Here is a 25,355-nt window from a genome sequence, read left to right as displayed (position 1 = left end):
AACCTCTGGTTTGATTTCAGTGTCATTCTCCTAGAAGAATTGCCTGTTAAGGCTAATGAGTCTCTTCTACCCTGACTCATGTAGGCAGGAGATATCACAGCCTGAAATGTATGTTGCTAAGGAAAAGCCACTTTAACCCACTATATCACAATTAAGAATCATTTTATTTCACAATTAAGAATCATTTTATTTAAGTTGCATTCCAGCACATTGTATTTTGAACTTAAACCATTATAAACGTTCTATTTAAATGAAAAAATTAACTATCTTTTGTAATTAAACAGAATAGATGAGGAGAGGGAAGCCACTCAACGCTATAACCGTCTCTGGAAGCAACCAACCAAAGCACCTTCTGAAGCTACCTCCAAACTTTGAAACAGCCAAAATCTTGAAAAATATGGTAAAATGATGCAAGCAGTTGAAAGCAATTATTTTAGAAGTTAATTTCTAAAATTAGTTAAGGGAGGATGAAAGCCTTTTCATCTATGGACAGTAAACTAGTCGATAAAGGCCATATGTATCAATTTGTATGTTTACTACGTTTACTTGTGTATACCCAGATTTCAATTCATGTATATGGAAATGTAAATTTTTACAATTAATTGGTTTGCAAGTGTCATGTTCTATATGTGATTGAGTTACAGTGTTTTTGTCATATGTTACAGCATTATTTTATAACATATAATTAGAAGATAGTGTCTTCTGTAATTCATTGCTGTTGATTTCAAGGGAATATTTCTCTATCAGTGAAATAACTTATTACATAATGTAGTGTATGCTACTGTCAAAACAGAAACACATTCTATATACAATTGTTTATAAAACTTTGAGTTTTTATATAATTTTAAAAATACTATTCTGTATTTAAGACTGAAAAATTAGTTTGAAAGATTTTAATTTTTACTAAAGATAAAGCTGTTTCACTTTAAAAAATTACAGAATTAGGGAATTTTTAATGTATCTTAACAATAAGTAATGCAGTGCTACATTGTATGCTGTTCAATATTGTACTGTACTATTTGGTGTGTTTGAGCTGAAATTCAAAGAAATTATGTTTTATATTTGATTATCACAAAATACTATATAGTTTTGTGGGATTCAAATTGATTAGAAACTAATCCAGCAACATGAAATTATTAGTTTAGGGCTAATCCCCTTACCAGTTGTGTAATAAGGGGAAAGCTGGTAGCTGGCAAAGTTTCCACCACAAGTAACTAGGTTTCCATACATTGAAAAAATTAACATATCTCATTAAAAAGCCTAAGATGCTGTTAAAACATCATAACCTGCTGGTGTTCCATAATGTATATTTTTCTGTAACCAAGCAAAAAACTTGGGCATCATTAACAGTAATCATTGGCCTGTGCACAGGCACGTGCATTGATTGAACAGCTTGTATCATTTTCAGAACCTGCTACTCTAATATATAATAAACCAGTCTCCTTGACTCAATTATAAGGCCAGCACAACATGATACAATCTTTCTTTTTCAGGAAGTAACTTCCTATGAAAGAGAACAACACATGGTAGCCATTTTCTTTCCAGACTAAAAAATTCAGTACTAAAGTGGTTCATTGTTTGATTTTCATACCCCTTCAAATACACAACAATCAGCTAATACAAATAATTTTTGTTCTCTAGATAAACACACTTATATACTATATATATTCTCTAAATATCTGTTGTCCATTGACTAAATTAATCTTTTTGGTTTCTTGTTCAAGTCCATGAAATTCAGTTGCCTTTGATATGCACAGAACTTAATTTGTAGATTTCCCCTTTTTCAATTTGGACCACTTATCAATGCCCTTGACATTTTTTTAGGGTTACCAGGCCAGCCTTATGAGAGCTGATAGTCAGCTCAGTGGTCTGGTTAAACTATCTTAATAATAATAAAATAACTACGTGTCATAGAATGTGTTACAGAAATAAAATGGACAAGATTGATTTTTTAAAATATACAATATTTATACCAATTATACTTTTGAATGTCCAAAAAAATAGTTTCATTACAAACATTGTATTTTTATGTTTCTTATATCTCAGATTTAATGATTTACCACAGCTCTCTTTTTATTACTCAAAACAAGTGCTTAGTGAATGAAGGATAGATGGCTTTTCATACATTCTCCATTATGTGGTTGATTTTACAAATATGAAAAGGTTATATTAATGACTCAGATATGCCAAATTTTTACAATGCCTGATCATAAAATTTGGTGAAAAAAAAAAAATACTTGGGGAGAAAATGTTTGCAATAATGGCACAAAATGCAACAAAATTGTAACCATATTACTTGATATTACATATTACAATGTTGACTTACTTGTTGCATGGCATTTGTATTATCTATTTCAGTTGTAATTCAACAAAACTAAAAAAAAAAGTATAATTTTCCAAATGTTATCATGGCTGATCCTCTAACTCATCTATACTTTCTGGCTTGTGATGCATTCATGTGCATCTAAAATCTCTTAAGATTGTAGCAGTAAAGGAATATTTGTTTTCCATTAGTTTTATAACTGATTGTTAGAACAACAAAATTAGAATCTGCAGAAAGTTTTGACTGTTTAGTAACTTATAAGCACTGCTGTTAGTCTACAGAACTGTTCTTATTAAATTGATCTTTGTTAATGCAATCCCTTTCATACCCCCACTTTATTCACTGTTGATAAATATTGTACTGTATATATAAAAGTATTACACAATGTAATTATAAAAATATAATTTTTATTCATGTGAAACTTTTCACATTTAGTAAATAAAATGAGGTGCTCAGAAGAAAAATTATATTTGAATTAAATTACAATCTGTTTGCTAAACAACTGTTCCAACAAAGATTGATTATACAATGAATACCATAGGTAATGGATATTTTTTTTATTTCTTACACACTAAAGGTGAGTGAGTCACACTGACCTTTTGTAATAAGTATTTAGTAAGTTTCTGTTTTTTGTTCATACATTTTTGTATAGTACTCCAATAGTATTTCACATAAACAAGGCCATCACTGTGGAACAGTCATCTCCTTTCCCATAACCAATAATTGCCTATTGACCACAAGTAATACATCTGTTTATTGACAAATAAATAGCTTTCATGTACTTATCCAGGTATCCAGTGATAAAGCTGCCTTGTAAAACTGACAGACAAAAGAAGTCTATGAGTAATTACAGAAATCAAGGAAATTATGAGCTTTTAGTTGGAGAGAATGATTAACTGATAAAACATGGGATGATTGAACTTTTTTCCATATTAACTTAGAATGTATTACACTAAATATACTTGAATAAACATTCCAGGTGTAACAAATATTGCAAACTGTATAGTAAAGTTGACCACCAATCTAAATAAAGAGCACAAAGACAGGAAATGGGCTTAACAATGCCTGTGGGGTTACATGGTCATAGATATTATTACCAAATGTGATTGCCAAGCTCATACACAAGCACTTGGAAATTCCATTTTATCTATATACATGGATGACAACTACCTTTGGTATACACTAAAATTCTCATCACAGTACTGTATTTTGTCTTTAAAGGCAAAAGTTCTTAAACACATTGGTAAATTATATTTGTGTAGACTGCAATCAGTGTTTATACTGTTTAACTAAAGTAATGTATTCTGTAAATTAATGTGTAATTTACTGTATTTGCTATCTGACCAGTTCCTGCAATGTAAAAATCTATAACGTTTTCGTAGTGACTGACAAAGCAAGAACATATTACATTAAATGCTTTTGTAAAAATTGTGATCCTTTATATTTGATTTGTAAATATATGTTTATACATCATACCAAGTATATTTGTATTTCCTTATTTAATATTCGTTAATTTTTGAATCTGAGAACTTGAGATAACTAATATGCAAACCATATTTTACATGTCCTCTCATCTGATGAAGTAAAAGTTTTAAAAACAAAATTTATTTTTTGGTACCAACATCACTTTACGACTGTCATCAGGTCCATGAGCTCCCTTTCCAGACATGCTAAAAAAAAAATTATTTCTCAATCACCGTATGAACACCCAGGCTCCAAGTCCCTCACTCAATTGTTGTCTGACCATTCTGCAGGTCCCATTTGATCAGGAGAATGGAAAAGTACCTCATAAAATGACTAGTTTGTATCAGAAGAATAAATTATGCTTTAAAACAATCATTTAACAATTGCCTGAGTAGCTATTTTGATAGGAGGAGACTTGCTCCTATTCAGATATCAACATGGAATCAGTAAACTACTGAATGACTGGCTCTAGAAGTCCCGTTGTTCTGTGGACTAACACAGTCATGAAAAAGGCTAGTACCTTGTCAGTGACACCATAGTCTGTACTGCCAGAGGACTAAATGAATAGTCAACCAAAGCACCACCTCTTCATCTGTAGCATAAAAGTGGGTGCCCCAACTGGCCTCACTGCACAAGAAGTGAACAAAGGATCAGGGAAAAGAGGAGTCACAGTCAGGAGCATTCTCTCCCCTTGAAAGGGAGTAACAAACTAGCCCTCAGCTACAAGAGAGCCAACAGAGAAGTCAAAAGATTTATGAGCCAGGTCCTAAATTTAAATGCATTAAAAGGTATTCAGTGATCTCCACAAAGAAAAACTGATGACAGAAGAAATTTATATACTTTTCTTTGCAAGGGAGCCTTGATAGGGGTTTTGAGTGCAGTAACTCAGATAGATTTTAGTGCTGCTTTTGATTTAGTAAAACAAAGGCACTTATTTATTAACTTCAAAATCTTGGAGTGGGTGGATATGTTTTAGGATTACTTCAAGACTTCGCTTACAGGTAGGCAGCAGTTATTGTGGACGGGATCTTTAGTGAATCAAGACCTATTTTGTCTGGAGTTCCACAAGGTAGTATTCTTGGTCCACTGTTATTTTTAGTGTACAGGCAGTCCCCAGATTACATCAGGGGTTCCATTCGGGAGGCGCGGCGTAAGCTGAAAAGTGCCGTATCCAGGGACATCATAGAAAATTGTAAGAAAAGCTTACCTTTGAGCCTTTGGGTGTATAGAAAACTACCTAACCTCCAAAAGCCTCCAAATTTTTACTTGATATTGTAGCTGTAGGTGCATACCTGTACATGAAATGTTTATCTAGAATGAAAATATTAAAATTAGTACAGTAATGTATACAATATGTAATAAAGTATACTAGAGTAAAATACACTTTTATACAATACAATAAATCAAATACAGATTTATACCAAACAATATAATAAAATATATAAAAATGAAAAAGTGAAGAATTCCTTACCTAATTTCAGTGATTTTGAAAGCTGTCAGGCTAGGTTGTTGGATGTGGAGATGTGGATTTGTTAGTGAGCCTGGAATAATAAGAAAAAATTACAAGGTTATGCAATAAATAGTACTATACAGTACAGTACTGTATTATAGTATTTCATAAACAAATGTATTGTAGTACAAAAATTTATAAAAATGAAAAAAAGTGAAGAATTCCTTACCTTTCAGTGATTTTGAAAGATGTTTGCTAGGATAAGAGAGCTCTAGTATAGAGGTCAGTAAAGGGACCTGGCAGTCTGGAATGATAATGTAATGATAAAAATTAGAATAAATTACAGTATAAATATTACATTATTTTATAAAATGTAAAACAATTTATAAAATAAAAAAAAGTGAAGAATTCCTTGCCTTTCAGTGATTTTGAAAGATGTTGGCTAGGATGAGGAAGCTCTAGTAGAGGTCAGTAATGGTGCTTGGCAGTCTGGAATGATACTGTAGTAATAAAAATTAGAATAAATTACAGTATAAATATTATACAATAAGTACTGTAATAAACAGGAGTAAGGTGTAGTCTTTTATAACAATAAATTTAAAAAAATTACAATTTTTAAACCTAAAAATAAAAAAAGTGAAAAATTCCTTACTTGATGGAAATTGAGTAGGTACAGGGCTGGTGATTTGGGGTTTGAGGATGGGATCACTGTTTCTGATAAAGCTGGAGAGGGTGAACTGGACTGGGATGAGGGGATAAATACCTGATGAAACTGGAGAGGGTTCACGTGCTGGACCTTGGAAACCCACTAAGGGTTCAGGGGAGCCTGGGTTATCATTACTTTCAAAGAGAAAATCTGGAATGATAATGAAAAAAATAGGTTATGCAACAGTAAATATATTATATATTACAGTAAAAACAACTTAGTACAGTAAAACAAAGTATAAAAATAAAAAAAAAAGTGAAGAATTCCTTACCTGATGGAACTGGAGAGGGTACAGGTTCAGGGGACTCTGGACTGGGCATCACTTCTGCAAAGATAACAATGATAAAAATGATTGGGTTATGCAATACTGTACGGTAAATATGTAAATATAAATTACAGTAACAGTTTCATCAAATTTATTACAATTTATAAAACATTTTATATACAGTAGTAAAAAAAAAAAAAAGTGAAGAATTCCTTACCTAGGTTAGGAATGGCAGATGGTACTGGAGACATCTTTTTGAAGTAAGTGTCCAGCCTAGACTGCACACTTTTCTTCATCTGCTTCTCCTTTAAAGTCTCCCTGTAAAACTTTAGGCAATCCATGACCCCTCTTTGAACCTTGTTGAACCTTTCCATGTTAGGGTCCTCAGCCTCAAAACATGCCATCTCTTTCTCCAAATGAGAAAAACCCTCTGACAAGCCCCTAGCACTTAATAACCTGGGATTTGGGACTAGTGCCTCTTCCTCTCCCTTGATCATCTGCTTCCCCAGCTCAATGACATCCTCTGATGATAACTCCTTTCCATGGGATGCCAGCAGCTCGGTGACATCCTCAGCTTCCACCTCCAAATTTAGCTTCTTGCTTAATCCAACAATTTTCTTCATCACAGTTTCCACATCCTCTACCTTCTCAAAGCTCTAAAAGTTATGAACAAACTGCAGACAGAGTTTCTCCCAGACCCCATTCAGTTGTCATCTTTACCTTGTCCCAATTACTTGCAATATTCTTCACAGCATCTGCAATATTAACCCCTCTTGCTCCAAAACACCAAGATTAAATCACTGCCAGCAGAAGTCAAATTCCCACAAATGCAGCAAAGTTTAAACTTATGCCTTTTATTCAGTGTTTACATCTAGGAGGTAAAGGGGTGTGATTGGCTAACTTATCTCAATGGCAACTAAGTCAAGTCAATCAGGTTTTCGTCAAGTCAATCAGGTTTTCGTCATATTCTCTTCAAAAAACAAGATATTTTCATCAAGAGAATTTACCAAGAAGGATAATGAAAGTTTGTGTATTACTTGATGTTATTTTTGTGAATAGCCATGAATACATATTATGCTATTTTTATATTACATGTATTCAAGTAATTCTTATTAGTGTTAATTTCGGTTACCATGAACACCAGTGGAAATGAAAATGCAAAGACCCTTGTGTTTGTTATTCAATCATACATGTTAATTTAAAGAATGTTTGAGTTTTAATGCTTCCATTATAAATTTTTGATTTTCAACACTTCCATTAGAAAGTTTGTTTCTTTACCTTTACTTTGATATATAATTTTACAATCTTATTACTGTATTGAAAATAATACTCCAACAACAAAAACAAAAAACTTTTTTATTTAAGATATAATCAGTATTCGATCTCTGTCTTATGGTTATTGTATATAATCACTCCCCTTGAGACATTAGGGTTAACAAACACTGCTTATTTTTCTTTATTAGACTCAGATTTTAATCTCTCAACCTTGACCAGTTAAAAGTAACAGATCTGTTCTTTCTATTAAAATTTCTTCAAAACACTTCACAGTGTATATCCTAAAATTTGGTAATAAAAAGACAAATCTGAAACAGTACCTTATATGAATAACTGGGAAACTAAAATCTTTCTAGTAATCCAATAAAATTATCACTTCCACGTCATTCAGTTTCTGATTCATCATCTCCAAAAACTTCTTCACCTTCACCAACACCAAGAAATGTTTCAGTTGTAACCTCTTTATTTGACAAAAACTTCTGAGATGCTCTTACTGCTTCAGCAGCTAAACCAGCATGAAATCCAATACTATTACCATGATACAGCTGCATACGATCCTCTAATGTATCAGTTAAGCGAGAGGGAAGAGTAACTGTACTCCAATCTATGTGAGGAGAATCATCTTCACTGTCAGTATCATCACCATGAACAAATGTTTCTTCTTGCAACTCTTTTGATGGGTGAGGAACATTACCAAACTTCAAGTTTATGTCAGGAATAGTATTTTCTACAGAAATTTTCTCTACAGGCTGAAATAAGGCACTTTTTTCAATAACTTTGTCACTACTAATTTTGGAGCTGTAATCACTAATGTTATTAACTTTAGAAACACCTGATACTTTCTGCATATTTAGTATATTTATGCTTGGCAGCTTGATATCATCTAAAATTTCTTCATTCTTGCCCACACTTTCTGAATGGGAGCCTCTGTCTGCAATGCTTGAAAGACTTAAAATTTCATGCACTGAATCTCCAGCACAATTCTTTGAACCTTTTGAAAATGATAAATTTTTTCCCATTTTTTCTGAGGATTTGATCTTTCACTATCACTGTCATCTTCACTGTCTGCATTATATGACTTTTCTTCCATTTCTAATTCTTTTCTGACTTTCCTGTAAGCCTCTAACCTTTCATCATCACTATCTCTTTCTTGTCTATTAACTTGTTGATACAAATTTTCATGAGCATCTAATTCCATTCTAATTTTTTTATACACCTCCAACCTCTCATCATCACTATCTAATAGTGGACACGTCCCGTGAGATTTTCCATCCCTCTTTAACTCTTCTTTAATGTTCCCATATACTGCTACCCTTTCATCATCACTGTCATAATCATCAGATTCCAAAGATGGGAGATTACCAGAACCTGGTTCTTTGTTTAAACTACAGTTAACTGCTCTTAAATCATGATACTTTTCATTTCCTAATTTCTGGCTACTGTCTTCACTTCTAATCTCAGTAGTAGCTGAGTGTAAGTTAATACTGTCTGTTCTTGTTTTTGTGAGCTGTACTGGGGCAGCAAAAGAATGTACCTGATGGAAAAGCAAAATAATTCTAAATTAATTTTTGAGCTTTATTACTACTGTATAGCAAATGTCTATTTCCCAGATAAAGCTGAGAAATTGTCTTAAATTATTAAATTATGAACTAGAAAGCAGTAGTGAAGGTAGCATTAACTTTGATTTTTTATCTCTAAAGAACCAGATGTCTGATACCAATCAGCAGAGTAGGAAACAGGGTACTGTACTCTGTTCAAAATAAAAAGCCATATTCCTGAAAGATGAAAAATAAAAAATAAACTTAAATTTTTCAATATCAAACCCAGTAATCATATAGAGGTCTCATTTGCTGTCTGAAAGTCACCCAGACAAGTACGTATATTCAGATGATTTACAGATATAAGAAGCAGGGTACCTAAGACCAACTGCTCAAGGATACATGTCAATGAACCATAGATTGACATGCTATACAGTATCTGCCATCCAAATTGGTTTGTGTCTTATGGCTGTTTTACAATCATCCATTTTCCTGTCAAAAATCAAGTCATCAGTAAGTGATTACATGACTGATTTTATAGAATTTAGGTTTTCAAACCAGGCACAGGGGCATTTTCAGCCATTCACACTAAAGACAGTGAAAATAGGGAACTGGAGTGGTTGGACAGGAAGAAAAAATCCAGAAAATAAAGGAGATGAAGTACAAGGATCTAAAAGTGGAACTGGGAGAAAACCCCCACAATTGCACTAAGAAGTAATAGTTAGAGAGGTTGGACAGTATGCAAATTTCTCACCTAGACTAAATTGAAGCCAACACATCCATATGCAGCCATCTGATTAGTTTTTTTCTTATCAGATATGTCCAGACATACGGACATATATGATATTGGAGTGAAAAAGTTTGACAGTCATAATGGGAATTCTATGCATTTATTTACAGAAAACGTAATGACATAATAATACGGTAAATATTGTCAAAACTGCAAACTTCTCATATCACTAACTGGCAACTGTCAATGGCACCTCAAAGCTCTCGCTGTTTGCAGATCACCGTCTCTCGGCACTACTGGCAAACTGAGTCAAGAACAGATGCAACATAATAAGACATTCTTCATTTTCTCTTCACATATCAAACACATCTAAAATCTGAAAGCACCATCGTATTCAGTGTGAATTTATTGTATGAAAACACAAGTTTTATTTTATCTTGACGGCATGAATGATGCAAAATCCAATGATAGGTGAAGAGAGAAGCTTTTAATAAAGAATTAAATGCTTCTCTCTTCACTTTTACTCGTTGTAATTCCTTTGTGTTTTATCTTACTGATTTCAAGAAATCAAGATTTAGTTGTACAATTAATACCGAATCCTATGGTATGACCAAAACTTTCCTATCTTATGCAAAACATGAGATAAATGAAGAAATATAAACATATTGCTAGTTTTCCAAGCTACAAACGTTAAAATGAGACAGTGAGCAAGCCGCCTACCTCCCGGTACCAGCCAATCAGAGGCCGCCAAACAAACGTCTCATAGGCCCAAGAATCTACCTTAAGTGAACCAGCTATACCTGTAGTAAGTGCCATTCAGCTGTAATAGTTCCAGTGTTTGGCCTGTGGTTGGTGCTAGTTTTTGGCAGCTAATTCAAACATGCTTTTGTGCATGTTATTTATTGTATCTCTCTCATTCATAGTTAGCACAACCTACGTATTACTGTTTCTCTGTATGTCTAACTGTAAAGTAGATAATTTTAAATTGATGTAATTTTACCTATACCGTTTACAAACTGTAAATGTGCCGTTCTAAAACACAGACATAGAACATTTCAAAATAAAGAGAAAGAGACAGAATAAAGAAGTTTTTAAAAACAAGGTTGAGAAGACTTCTAAAAATAGATTGGTGGAATGAGGGGAGAGAGAGAAATAGTATACTAGTCTTCACACTCTCCTATATTTTTACATCAACCATTTATTTCTTTTTTTAAGGGTAATGTATTAAGATAACTTTTAAATGAAATTACAGTAACTTTAATTTCATTTAAAAGTTAGTTTAATACTGAATTCCCATCTTTTGATATCTACTGTAAGAATAACTTCTCTCTCTCTCTCTCATGTTATTCTTTCTGTCTCCGTAATAATTCATAAATAATTTAACTTGATATTTCAAGTTAGGACAATATCTCTCTCTCTCTCTCTCATATGTTATTCTCTCTTTCTCTGTAATAATTGATATATAATTTCACTTTCACTCTCTTAAGAAAAGACAACCCTTATCTATCTCTCTCTCTCTCTCTCTCTCTCTCACAGTTAGCATTCACACATTTTTACAACTTACAGTATTATTTCTCTGTACGTCATTACCTGTACAGTAGATAGTTTAAATTGATCTAATTTTACTTGTACCGTCTATGAAGTGTAAATGTGCTAGTGTGGCAAATACGTTCTAAAACAGAGACATAATAACTAAGAGTTGTATTAGTCAAAATAAAAAAACACTGATTGTTCAAGAAAAAGCATTTCAGAACAAAGAAAAAGAGACACAGAATAAAGAAGTTATTAAAAAGAGGTTGAGAAGACTTCTAAAAACAGATTGGCCAGAAGGGGAGAGAGACAGAAATTCTCTTCCAACTCTCTATTTTTATGTCAATCATTTATTTCTTTTTTTAAGGGTAATGTATTAAGCTAACTTTTAAATTAAATTACAGTAACTTTAATTTCACTTAAAAGTAAGCTTAATAATTTGGGAGCATGATTAGTGTCATATTGAGTGTTTAAACTTTAGAAATAAGCATTTACAGTATTAGTATTTTTAGAAACCGTGCCAAACTTCCGCAAAAATTCGCCTTGTATGAGGGGTTCTGGAACCTAACCTCGCATAAGTTCGGGGTATGACTGTACTGAATAATTAATTTTTTAATAACTTAATGTACAAACTAATATTGAAATGACAAATTTTTTAAGTAATTTGTATTTTTCCTAACATACAAGCCTGAGGTCTTTACATATGGGATTTACTTTCAGAGCAAGCTGGAACCGGCCGTTTAACTTCAAACAAGGTGGTTATTAGTAGTTGGCTACTGATGGTAGGGGAGGAAGAGGTGGGCCACTTATGTAAAAGACCTCAGGGTGTATGTTAAGGAAAATACAAATTAGTTACTTTAAAAATCTGTCATTTGTTCATACACATACACAAACCTTTGGTCTTTACATATGACAATAAAAGGCAAAACTTGCATTAGATAACTCTAAAACAACTGAATCTGTTCCCATCAGTCCAAGCAGAAAATTAATGGCTTTGGTGAGAGAAAATAATTAGCCATTAAGACAATACAGCATTTGTAAAGCTCTGGTTTGTACTCTCAGTTTATACTGTATAACTTTATACTGTATAACTATATACTGTATAACTATACACTATCAAATAATGGCAATTCATGTTATATTGGACTTTTAAGTTAAAATAAGGCCACATCTGAAAAGAGACACATCAATGCCACAATTGCTGACCCATTAAACAATCAAAGCACCAGACTAGAGAATAGGGACAATAGGAGCTTAGTTTATGGTAAATCTGGCTTCCGCAAAAGTTTAAATTACAGACATAAAGGACTTGGTATAATACACACATACATATACCATGTACCAAAAACCTACTTGAAACCCTGTTTTTTGCCTCTGCAGTGCTGCAGTTTCTCTTTCTTCCCAAACTTCCCTCAGCTTGTTTAGTAATGGTTGCAGCTCACTGATGACTCGTTTTCCCTGTTCTTTTTGCTGCTTAAGTTTCTTCCGCTCCTCCTTAGCGCTTGTGTTCCAAAAGTCATCATTGGATTCCCTATCCTGATTATTATGCTCTTCATCTACATATGCCTCAAACACCTCATCTTGAATTATTGGTTCTTCAAGGTCGAAGAGAGGAATGGGTGCTTTTCTTGTACCTACAGAAGTAGTAATATCTTCTTCCACATTTAATGGCATATCAAGATCAGACTTTTTAGTTTCCATCTCTCTTACAGAATATTTTCTATCTACTCTTGCATAGGTTTCATCTAGACATCCTTGACAAGAATTTAATTCACTCTGGATCAAATTCAACTGCTCTTTCACAAACTCGTATGATAGTAAATCCTGCAAATTGCTGTCTTTTTCATTCTTGGTTTCATAGAATTTAAACTTTTTCTCCAGATCTTGAATTTTGAATAATGCTGCTTGCAAATGTAAGCTCAAACTATGAATTGCTAGATACACATTACTTTTCTTCTCCTCACAACTAGGCTCTTGACTCTCATCATCTTTTTGCCAGAAGGATTCAGCATATGTGAAATGCTTTAAAAGTAAAGCAGATTCTTTTTCTATTCCATTTAAGAAACAAAATGAAACAAAGTTTTTGTCCAAATTCTCAAACACTTCTACATCTGAGGCACACAAAATAACTTGCGTTATAACTGCAGATATCTGAAGTTTTACCAAAGTTACCAGTTTCTGTAAAAAAAATATAAAACTGATATTACAGCTGAACAAATATAAATTTCTTATTTATAACAACTTTCTATCCTTCTGATCACAGTACACTTTATTAAATTTACTGGACAATTTTACAAATAAAATTACCATAGGTGGCTTACATGATAACCATATAACCTGAAAATTAACAGCCATTAATGAATAACCTTACAAATAAATATCTTTACAAAACTAAGGCATCGGGGAAGTGAGTACAGCAACTCCTCTACTTATGTAAGGGTTAAGTCCCTTTCATCTAGGTATTATTGTGGTTACTGCCCCATTTATTCACATATCACTGTGCTGTCTGACACCTTTAAACAGGTATTACTGTACTGTCTGTCCCTTTTATCCAGGTATTACAGTGGTGACTGTCCCTTTTATCCAGGTGTTACTATGCTGTCTATCCTCCTTAACCAGGTATTACTGTGCTGTCTGTCCTCTTTAACCAGGTATTACTGTGCTGTCTGTCCATTTTATTCAGGTATTACTGTGGTGACTATCCCTTTTATCCAGGTATTACTGTGGTGACTGTCCATTTTATCCAGGTATTACTGTGGTGGCTGTCCCTTTTATCCAGTTATTACTGTGCTGTCTGTCACCTTTATCCAGGTATTACTGTGGTGATTGTCCCTTTTATCCAGATATTATTACAGTGGTGACTGTCCATTTTATCCAGGTATGACTTTACTGTCTGTCACCTTTTAACCAGGTATAATATTGTGCTGTCTGTCCTTTTTATCCAGGTATTACTGTGGTGACTGTCCCTTTCATTCAGATATTACTATGCTATCTGTCCCTTTTGTCCAGGTATGTATTATTGTGGTGACTGTCCCTTCTATCCAGGTATTACTGTGGTGGCTGTTCCTTTTATCTGGGTATTACTGTGGTGACTGTCCCTTTTATCTAGTTATTACTGTGCTGTCTGTCCCCTTTATCCAGGTATTACTGTTGTGACTATCCCTTTTATCCAGGTATGACTGTGGTACTGTCCCTTTTATCCAGGTACTACTGTGCTGTCTGTCACCTTTAACCAGGTATTACTGTGCTGTCTGTCCCTTTTATCCAGGTATTACTGTGGTGACTGTCCCTTTTATCCAGATACTACTGGGGTGACTGTCCCTTTTATCCAGATATTACTGTGCTGTCTGTCCCTTTTATCCAGGTATTAGTGTGGTGACTGTCCCTTTCATCCAGATATTACTAGGGTGACTGTCCCTTTTATCCAGATATTACAGTGGTGACTGTCCCTTTTATCCAGATATTACAGTGGTGACTGTCCCTTTTATCCAGATATTACTGTGGTGACTGTCCCTTTTATCCAGATATTACTGTGGTCCCTTTATCCAGACAGTGGTCTGTCCCTTTTATCCAGATATAACTGTGGTGATTGTCCCTTTTACTGTGCTCTGTCTTTTTTATCTAGGTATTACTGCGGGGACGAAAAGCATTTTCAATAACATGGTCTCGAGTACATGAAATGAGGTATGTGGTATGATAAACCTGTAAAGTTTATTTACCACATAAGTTACAAAGGGAAGGGGGAAGGAGGATGTGGGAAGGGGAAGGGGCAGGGGACCATGTTTGAAACCTACCCTAGTATCTAAGCTGGGTCAAATGATGGCCAAGTGCCAAATTTTGTCTAGATCGGTCAAGCGGTTCGGATTTCTACAGCGCACCAAAATACAAACAAACATGAAAACATTAACTTTTATATATAAGATCTCTCTCCTTCTCTCTCTCTCTCTCTCTCAAATTCTGTCTTTCTCAGTCATAAATCATGAATAATTTCCATCTCTTGATATTTAACTTAAGAATAACCTCTCTCTCTCTCTCTTTCCAAAGTTATTTTCTCTTCCTCTGTCATATACTGTATCATGAATAACTTCCCTCTTGATATTTAATGTAAGAACAAACCCCTCCTCTCTCTCTCTCTCTCTCTCTCTCTCTCTCTCTCTCTCTCTCTCTCTCACTAAAACTCCAGGGAGTTCATGAAACCATTATCAAATGAGCACATGCATACATATATGTCTTACAATTCTTTTTATTTGTTTTGACATAGGCTCAGTGATGACACGCTACTGGGTGGAAGGGTTGGAAATATGCAATCACACAGCAGGGTACCAGCTTTGCTAGTTGCTGATTGGCTTGCAGCTCTGATGCTTTGTGAGAGAGTTTCCTCTTTTTTATGACTGATTTTAGTTTAATGTTTACTGATACTGTATATTCTTATAATCTAGTTTTGCAAATTAATCTTTATTTATCTTTGTGTACATACTGTCACAAGTGTATTAAATCTTTTTAATGTGCATTTGTATTTTTGTTCTCTCTCTCTCTCTCTCTCTCTCTCTCTCTCTCTCTCTCTCTCTCTCTCTCTCTCTCTCTCTCTCTCTCAGGGGTAACCTGATTAGTTTTCACACGTAGCTGTAAGCCATATATTTTTAATGGCAATGTTGTAAGATGACTTTGAAATGATAATAAAGTGTTTTAGGATGATAGATTAAGGTATATTTGGTGTTTGAACTATTAAAACAGGCAGTTGCAGTATAAGTGTTTTAGTTAAAGGTATACAGGGTATTTGGTGTTTGAACTATTAAATACGTACGAGCGTTTTTGGATGGGGTACTGTAACAAGATACAGTGGATTTTTAGTATTCGCAGGTGGTTGTGGTCCCTAACCCCCATGAATACGGGGTTTGACTGTATTTATGTATGTATGTACAGTATGTATATATGTACAGTATATATGTATATATATGTACGTATATAGTCATACCTCATGCATTTGCATTTCTGGATTCACAAAATTTTCATTGGAACCTAACTAATTTGCATCTGCAACTTTTTCACAGATCTGCAATATTTTTTTTCTCTCTCTTTCTTCCTTTCTCGTAATTAGCGTGCACACATTTTTACAACTTATTATTTCTTTGTATGTCTTTACATGATTTTAAATTGATTGAGTACCTGTACCCTCTACTTACATTACGTACATGTTTTCTTTATTGAATTGTACCTTCATTATATGACTTCTGTGACATATGAAGTTTACCTGCTTTACCTTTCTGACAATGACAAAGAAAATGTCAGTCATTAATTTTACAGTCCCACTCGTTACTTGGTTTTACCTCACTGTGTGCGCAAAAGAAAACAGCAGCCAATGAATTAGTATAGGGGTTACATTAGTATACTGTACTGTAAATGTGCTATTGTGGCAAATACCCATTATGATACTGTACTCTATTTTTACATCAACCATTTATTTCTTTTTTTAAGGGTAATGTATTAAGCTAACTTTTAAATGAAATTAAGGTGCTTTGGGAGCATGATTTGGGTCATATTTAGGGTTTAAACTCCAGAAATAAGCATTTATATTAGCATTTTTAGTAACTCATGCCAAACAGTTGCAATTCCTCCTGATCCATGATTGGTTCTGGAACCTAACCTCACGAATGTTCGAGGTATTACTGTAATATATATATAATATATATATATAAAACACAAAACAATTACCTTGAGAAATTTAAGATGTTCAGTGGCATCTTCCTGTAGCTCAGCATCCATCTCCTCAAAGTCATCAAAAAGCCCCCGTATACATGGATAACAAGAAGTTAATGTCTTGAGGTGGTTGTGTGCATGATGAAGGACTGGTAACATAGAGTAGAGGGTGCTATGAAGAGCATGGCGCAGCCCTTCACAGTAAGGAGTTTCTCTCCTATTTCTTGATGCAAATGAACTTGATCCATGCACTCTAGAAAAATAAATACTTAACTAAATTAAGGGTTTCTGGTTTCCATATTTTAAGTTATTTGTTTCTTAGCTTACTACACTATAAGAAAAACTTTTTGCCACTAACACAACTAATACATGTTATTCTAACTATTACTAATAGTAAACTATATACTGTACTTACAACTGATGCTTACAAAAGTTACCCACTACTTACAAGACGAATCCTCTAGAAACAAGATCTTCTTCCAAGAGAAATCGCAAAACTTTTGAAACAAGACCTCCAGAATTTTGAAGAACACTAAGAAAATTATTAACTTCACTAGATGATTTGTATAAAACCCAGCTGAAAATAAACAAAGATCTGTAAATAATAAACACATGAGAATAAGCCCATAATTCATCTTATACTGACTACCTTGAGATATGTCTGCATTGTGTACAAAAAGGAACTCAAATATTTACTGTTACTAAAAAATTTATGTATTTATAATTAAAACATTTAAATGCTTTAATTTCATCTCTATCCTTAACAATACATAATAGAAATTACCTATAAAATAAACAATGTACAAAAATTTATCAATCCAAACATACTGGTAACTCTTTGAATACTATTGCAGTATTTAAGATTAAAAGGAACATCAACTGACCTGGCAGATAAAATCCAAATAACAGAAGTAACAATAAGCATAAGAAATACAATGCTCCAGTCTGTGGAATCTCTCCAAAAGATGAAAATTAAACAAAAGCACAAGCCTGTACACAGTAGCAACCATCGACAGCACCTGAAAATATAACAATGAAAATAACAAATTCAATATTCCTTATCAAAACACATACTTGTGCACAGTACAGTAGCAGTGTTTCAAAGCACCTTCAAATCTGAAATACTATTTCTTTATTTCTATTATCATTCATCTCAGTTCGGGTATTATTTGATTTTGAAGTATCTGCATACTTAATTTCTTAGCTGGCTCATTCAATCCTCTTATTTTCATTTCTAAATTTGTCTCCCTGACATTCTATTTCATTCTTGTAGTAATCTGAGTTCAGTATTGTAAATATAGAACGCACATACTTTAGATCAAGTGTGATGCTCCAGACCACAATTTACGCATTTTGGTTGTCCACAGTCCCTGCGTGTTTTATGTTCTTAGGAACTGCAATAGGCAAATCTGGGAAAATTTCTGCATTTAATGGCTGTATGGCTGTTCTTATTTGGCTTTAGGAACAAGGTCAGTTCTTAATCCCAATACAGGCAGTCCCCGGTTTACGGCGGTTCCGACTTCTGACGTTCGAGGGTTCTGACGCTTTTCAAATATATTCATGAAATTACATGTTTGGGGAACATCGATCGCCGATCCGACGGAAGAAATATGGCCCCAAAAGCAGAATAATCATAATTTGAAGGTTTTTAGTTCCCTCGTTTTTAATCCCATTAAATAAGTTTTCTTATGATTTTTAATTTTTTTCAAAAGATTTTCGTTTGGCCACTGAACTGTACAGTATTTTATTTTTGCTATTTGGCCACTGAACTTGATTCATTTTTATCTTTCCCGCTTGGAACCTCATATATTTCGCAGTCTTCAACATTGCTGTATCTTTTCTTTAAAGAATCTAATAACATTGATTTGATTTTTATTTATTCATCTAGATTTGGCATTACTAATGTGCTTTGTACACTATTTATGGTATCATGCCTTGTAACACTTATATTTATGTTCTCTATATTTTTATTGTTTTGATAACTTTCCGACTAGTTTTTGGTTGTTGTTTCAACCAACCATTCTCATTTTTTAATTTGTCTTATGCTCATCTCTTGTGATGGGCATCAGTTCAACAGGTAATTTTCTAATTTTAATAAAGCTAAATCTTGGTCAGCTTGTAAAATAAAAAAACTTGACCAGTTTGACCCTCCAAAGAGGGAATTAAAGTGAACCAAGGTTGAATCAGGCCTGTATTCTCTTCTGTATTCTTTTAGGCTCCAAAGGGCCTGTAGTTGAAATGTTTGAATTATTTTTTGTTCCTTTTTGTGTTGGGGACACAGGCACTGAAACACCTGGTTCAAGGGAAAATAGTTCCATTGTCACAATGCCAGGTCCTTTTTTAACAGGGATATCCTTTTCCTTGCATGGGTCGCCAACAATTAATAAGGAAGGTGCAAAGGTCATCAACTTCAAGGTACTATGAGGATCTGGAGGTAAAGGGGAGACAAGAAGAGAAATCCCTAATACAACCTAGAGTGCTTTGGATACTTTCCTTATTTGTCACCATGGCTGTATTCGGTTGAGGAGAGATCTGAGGTGCATGAAAAAAAAAGATACTATGGCCTCCCAATGCCTTGGAAGGTAAAGGAAGAGTCCACATAGGATCAGAAATATCAGAATATGATCATTTAGACATGCAGGGCCTTGGAACTGACCTATGATGGACTTTGACAACCCAATCATTTGTCCTCTAAGAGTAACCAGATCTGCTAAACAGTAAACGTGCCTTGCTGTCAAACTTCTCAATTCCAGAGGTCCTTTATTCCTCACAACCCTGGGCTGTGGAACAGTCTCCCTGAAGATGTTGTGCAGCTGGAACCTCAGCAGTTCAAGCAAAGATGCATTGTAATACTACCCTAAAGCAATTACTTACATTTTTATTTTTATTTATTACTTTGTTAATTTATTTTTTCCTTTTCCAATAACTACCTCTTCTTTCTGTATTTCCTATTGCCATCCGTTACTTCTTTCATATGAACACCATATTCTTTGGAAGCTTGAATTTCAAGTCAATGGCCTCTGTAGGCCTGTTCCATATGAATAGGGTTCATGTTCTGAATAATAATAATAATAACAATGTACTTTTCCATACTTGTACAAGTGTTCCCTTTAATCTTTTTCCATCTAGCTGTTAAACTTATTGCTACAATTTTCACCTCTCATTTAATTACATATCTTTTTGTGGCAGTTCCTATGTGAGGGGATTATAAATGCAGGTGGCAGCGCCACCATGGGCTGAACTGGTTTTTATTGTGAGCGAGCAGCTAGCACAGCACCATCCTGTACACACACTTTGTCCCCTTATGTTACTGGTAAAGGTTCGAAAATCCATGCAAAACAAAGGAAATTTCGCCCTTAGCGAGTTCTCACTGCCACATCATGTTATTAATACTCTGTAATGTAGTCTGTTTTTGGTACGGTAATTGTTTTTGTTTTATAATATTTATGGAAATTTTACTCAGATATGTTATAATAATAATTTTAGAGCATTATTAGGATAAATATTTTAGGTTGTTTTCACAAAAACATGCTTTAATTGCCGTATGAAAACATTTTCATTGTGTTCATTAACACTTTACAATCTTACATTACCTCACTTTTGTGGTTGTGGTCACAAAATGACAAAACATACTCATAATGATTTTTGCATATGTATTAGGCGAATAAATTTTTAAAATGAGGTATGATTCATAGAAATCGTTTGGCTGGTTTTTCTTTATAAGCATTTTCATAGTTGGCAAACTTTAAATGCTGCTTTTATCATTTTTTAAAAACGGGCGCTTGGCACCTTATTACACTGCGCCACTCAAATAGGCCTTGGTGTTTTACAAAAAAAATAACAGTGTCTCAGTTGTTTGTACCTAATTTGAACAATTCAACATTAGTGACATGAAAATTCAATATGGTATCGCAAGTTAATAACATTTGTATGACAAAAATCTCGTACTCTGAATGAACATACATATGTATCACTGTCGTGACACACATACAAGAGATCCTGAAATTAAAACTTTTGTTTGATTAAAAAGAAGGCTTGGTTTCTTTGTCTTCAGCTGTCTGGAAAGTATTCAAGTATATCAGAGAAATAGTAATTACAGTACATTCTTATTAGTCATACTCGAAATCTACCATTTTCATACTTACCAAAGAATTATTTCCATTATCCAAAAGTGGTCCCCTGGCTGACAAGTTGAAAGGAAGTCATGAGGAATAAAATGCTTCAATAGTAGCAGGTCATCTGATATTAGCAGTTTACTCTCGTAAGCATTTCTCACAATTCTTTTGTAGAAGTTTTTTCTTAACTGAAATACAAAATATAATTTTAGAATATTTCACTTTAAAGAGATACACAAGAAATGAGACTTTAATATCAGCAATGACATGACATCTTCCACTGCACACAAAAAACATGGAGATTAATGTGAAACCATCCTAAAATTTCATATCTATATTTCTAAAGCAGCACAATCTACCATAATTTACCTAGGTGGAAATACACAATTAATCAATGGAAAATATGAGTATGTAATGAAATTAATTACTAGGTAATATAAATGCAATTTAAAAATATTATTGTAACATGGATTTTACTTAGCTTTGCAAGCATGAATCTTTTAATACAGGGGTATTCCTTGGAACCAAGCAGGTTCAGTTGATATATATTATAAGGAACTGTAGTTCCAAGTGGAAGCCTGTAGTGATAGCTGCCAACTCACCTAGTTGCACACCCTAGCTTTTTTCTTCAGCCTATGGAACAATCATGGGTTGGTTAGAGGTGAGATTATGATAAAAGCCTCGGGGTGGTATGTCAAGAAAAGATGCAATTTAAGCTACTTTAAAAAAATTACTAAAGTACTTCTTCTGAAGATATATAAAACCACTGCCTTTTATGTAAGGTACTTACTCCATAGGTGGGAGGTTTTGTTTTATGAACTGAAAAGATGATATTTTAATGATAAAATAAGGTTTGTTCATACTTACCTGGCAGATATATATATAGCTGTATTCTCCGAAGGTCCGACAGAATTTCAAATTTCGCGGCACACGCAGTGGCCGGTCAGGTGGTTAGTACCCATTCCCCGCCGGCTGGGAGGCGGGTATCAGAACCATTCCCATTTTCCATTCAGATTTTCATAGTGCCGTTGTCTCCTGAGGAGGTGGGTGGGCACTACGAATATATATCTGCCAGGTAAGTATGAACAAACCTTATTTTATCATTAAAATATCATTTTGTTCATGAAACTTACCCGTCAGATATATATATAGCTGAATCGCACCATTGGAGGTGGGCAGAGACAGCATAGGATTGAGAAACAAAACAATGTAGATGATTACACATCTTGGTTCCTTACCTTTTAGCATAGCTGACTTCGTGATTACTGTCACCCAAGTCTGCGTCTGCTTTACTGGAGTTTCCAACGAGGTAGAGACCTATATGGTTGGAGAGTTCCAGACGATCTGTCAACGGGGCGTGACCACTATGTGCCCAGATCGTAGCCCTCAAGAAGGAAGCAAAGAGACAAAAATAACCACCTGACCTACCAAACATCGTGACTAGTTAAAAACTAAGGAAAGGGAAGACTGCCTTACAGTCTACCCACAACCATAAAAACACAACCAAAAAGAATTTTAAAAACTATTCCTAACCATACATTAAAGGATAGGATGGGTGCTGCCTCCTTCTCCCAAGATCGTACCAGCCGAAAACGTAAGGGCCCAATGAACAGCAAGACTCATACACTGTTCTTACGTCCTTTAGGTAATGAGAGCGAACACAGAATGACTTCTCAAAAGGTGGCATTCATAATGTCGTTCAGAGCCATGTTCTTTTGAAAGGCTACTGACGTTGCAACAGCCCGAACCTCATGCGCTTTAACTTTCAAAAGAACGAAGTCACTCTCCTGACAACTCTTATGCGCTTCTTGAATGGTGGACCTCAAGAAGAAAGCCAGCGATTCTTTGACATGGGGACGTCAGGTCTTCTAACCGAGCACCATAACCTGTCTGCAAGACCTCTCGACTCTTTAGTCTTGTTCAAGTAGAATTTTAGAGCCCAACAGGGCAAAGCAGTCTTTCTGGTTCCTGGCCCAGAATACCCGCCAAACCTTTCAATTCAAAGGACTTGGGCCAGGGTGAGACGGGTTCTCATTCTTGGCCAGAAAAGACGGTTGGAGAGAACACACTGCATCGTCTCCTTTAAAACCAACTGACTTAGATATTGCATGAATCTCACTGATTCTTTTTGCAGTCGCGAGAGCCACTAAAAATAAAGTCTTCTTTGTTAAGTTCCTCAAAGAAGCAGCATGAAGGGGTTCAAAGGGCTTTGCATCAGGAACTTAAGAACCACGTCAAGTTCCAAGATGGAACCAAAACTGAGGCACCTTAGTCGTCTCGAATGACCTAATGAGGTCATGGAGGTCCGTATTGTTGGCGATATCTAATCCTCTGTGTCGAAAGACCGCCCGACAACATACTCTTATACCCCCTTAATAGTAGAGACTGCCAGCTTGAACTTCCCTAAGGAAAAGAAGGAAGTCTGCAATCTGGCTCACAGTGGTCGAGGAAGAGGAAATCCTCTGCGAGTACACCACTGTCGGAATACGCCCACCGATTGATAAACTGCGATCGAGGATGTTCTCCTGGCTCTCGCGATCGCTCTTGCCACCTGCTTGAAAAAACCTCTCGCTCTCGCCAGCATTTACGATAGTCTGAACGCAGTCAGACCGAGAGCGGAGAGGTTTTGATGGTATCGTTCGAAGTGGGGCTGTCTGAGTAGATCTGGGCGAAGAGGTAACACCCTTGGAAAGTCTACCAGCAGCGACATTACCTCCGGAAACCACTCCTTGTAAGGCCAATACGGAGCGATCAGAGTCATCCTCGTATCTTGCGACGACGCTTAACTTCCTGACCACTTCTCCCAGGATCTTGAAGGGAGGGAAAGCGTAAAGGTCCAGACGAGACCAGTCCCAAAGAAGGGCGTCTATTGACACTGCTCCTGGATCCAGGACAGGAGAGCAGTAAAGCGGCAGCCTGTTGTTCTTTGACGTTGCAAACAGGTCCACTAAGGGACGACCCCATAAACCCCACAGTTTTTGGCACACCTCCTGGTTCAGAGTCCACTCTGTCGGGAGCAGTTGATGACGACGACTTAGCAGGTCCGCTCTCACGTTCTGAACGCCTGCTACGAACCTCGTCAAGATCGTAATGTTCTTGGAACTCGCCCACAACAGGATCTCTTTCAAGAACGAACAGGAACGAGAATGAGTGCCTCCTGTTTTTTCAGGTAAGAAAGAGCAGTGGTATTGTCCGCGTTCACCTGGACTGTGCGACCGGACACTTGATCTTGGAAGAATCGAAGGGCCAGAAAAATCGCCCTAATTCCTTCATATTGATATGCCAGGCCACCTGTTCCCCTCTCCAGATGCCTGACACTTCTCTCTTGCCCAGTGTTGCTCCCACCCCGACATTGACGCGTCGGAGAACAACACTAGGTCGGGGTTCGGAAGGCTGAGAGACACGCCCTCTGAAAGCCTCGAGGATCCAACCACCACCTGAGATGCTCCTTCACTTCGAGGAAAGTTTGAGAGACAACTCGAGATTTTCCTTGTCTTCCCAGTTGTCTTGCAGGAAGAACTGAAGAGGCCTGAGATGTAGTCTCCTAGGAAACAAACTTTTCCAGTGAGGAAATGGTCCCCAGCAGACTCATCCACTCCCTCACCGAACAGGTTTCTTTCCCTAGGAAGGCCAGGACTTTTTCGTAGCACAGCTGTTGACGTTCGGGGACGGAAAAGCCCGAAAAACCACTGAGTCCATCTGAATCCCCAGATACACGATGGACTGCGTTGGGGTCAGGTGTGACTTTTCGAAGTTGACCAGCAGGCCGAGTTCCTTCGTCCAGGTTTAAAGTTGCTTGAAGATCCTCCAGACACCTCTCCCTCGATGACGCTCGAATCAGCCAGTCGTCCAAGTAGAGGACACACGTCGCCTGCCAGATGCAGCCACCTTGCTACATTCCGCATGATGACGGTGAAAATCATGGGAGCTGTGGACAGGCCAAAGCAAAGAGCTCTGAATTGATACACCTTTCCCCTCAAGACGAACCTCAGGAACTTCCTTGACTGAGGATGTATCGGTACGTGGAAGTACGCGTCTTGAAGGTCGAGGGATACCATCCAATCCCCAGGTCTTAAGGCTCCTAGAACAGACTGCGCCGTTTCCATCTTGAAAGTTTCTTTCGCGACGAAGCGGTTCAGGCTGCTGACATCCAGCACAGGTCTCCAACTTCCCGACTGCTTCGGGACCAGGAACAGCCTGTTGTAGAAGCCCGGGGAATTCAGGTCTACGACCTGTTCTATTGCTCTCTTGACGAGCATTTG

The 25,355-nt window shown here is 35.8% G+C and overlaps 2 protein-coding genes and 1 long non-coding RNA gene across 4 annotated transcripts in view; 1 reads left to right on the top strand and 2 right to left on the bottom strand.

The window, feature by feature from the left end:
- The window catches only part of LOC136839372 (uncharacterized), a 225,768-nt gene extending 221,970 nt beyond the window's left edge, over positions 1-3,798 (top strand). For both annotated transcript variants that reach the window (XM_067105286.1, XM_067105287.1), the window contains one exon: positions 285-3,798. In XM_067105286.1, coding sequence (XP_066961387.1) covers positions 285-375 — 91 coding nt within the window. In that variant the 3' untranslated portion in view covers positions 376-3,798. The remainder of the gene's footprint in view (positions 1-284) is intronic.
- Positions 3,799-4,777: 979 nt separating this feature from the next.
- Positions 4,778-5,543, bottom strand: LOC136839373 (uncharacterized). The gene is made up of 3 exons (XR_010853306.1): positions 5,467-5,543; positions 5,259-5,328; positions 4,778-5,079 (listed from the first exon to the last, which is right to left on the bottom strand). It is a non-coding gene; the product is annotated as an uncharacterized lncRNA (long non-coding RNA).
- A 2,190-nt stretch (positions 5,544-7,733) lies between these two features.
- The window catches only part of LOC136839371 (vezatin-like), a 34,404-nt gene continuing 16,782 nt past the window's right edge, over positions 7,734-25,355 (bottom strand). Inside the window, 7 exon segments of the mRNA XM_067105285.1 lie at positions 7,734-8,436; positions 8,439-9,017; positions 12,635-13,459; positions 16,994-17,231; positions 17,427-17,555; positions 17,863-17,997; positions 21,124-21,281. Coding sequence (XP_066961386.1) covers positions 7,867-8,436; positions 8,439-9,017; positions 12,635-13,459; positions 16,994-17,231; positions 17,427-17,555; positions 17,863-17,997; positions 21,124-21,281 — 2,634 coding nt within the window. The 3' untranslated portion in view covers positions 7,734-7,866.

The sequence above is a fragment of the Macrobrachium rosenbergii genome, chromosome 6 (genome assembly GCF_040412425.1).
Source record: "Macrobrachium rosenbergii isolate ZJJX-2024 chromosome 6, ASM4041242v1, whole genome shotgun sequence".
Taxonomy (NCBI): domain Eukaryota; kingdom Metazoa; phylum Arthropoda; class Malacostraca; order Decapoda; family Palaemonidae; genus Macrobrachium; species Macrobrachium rosenbergii.
Note: the sequence above shows the minus strand (reverse complement) of the source record. Positions and strands in the feature narration are given on the sequence as shown.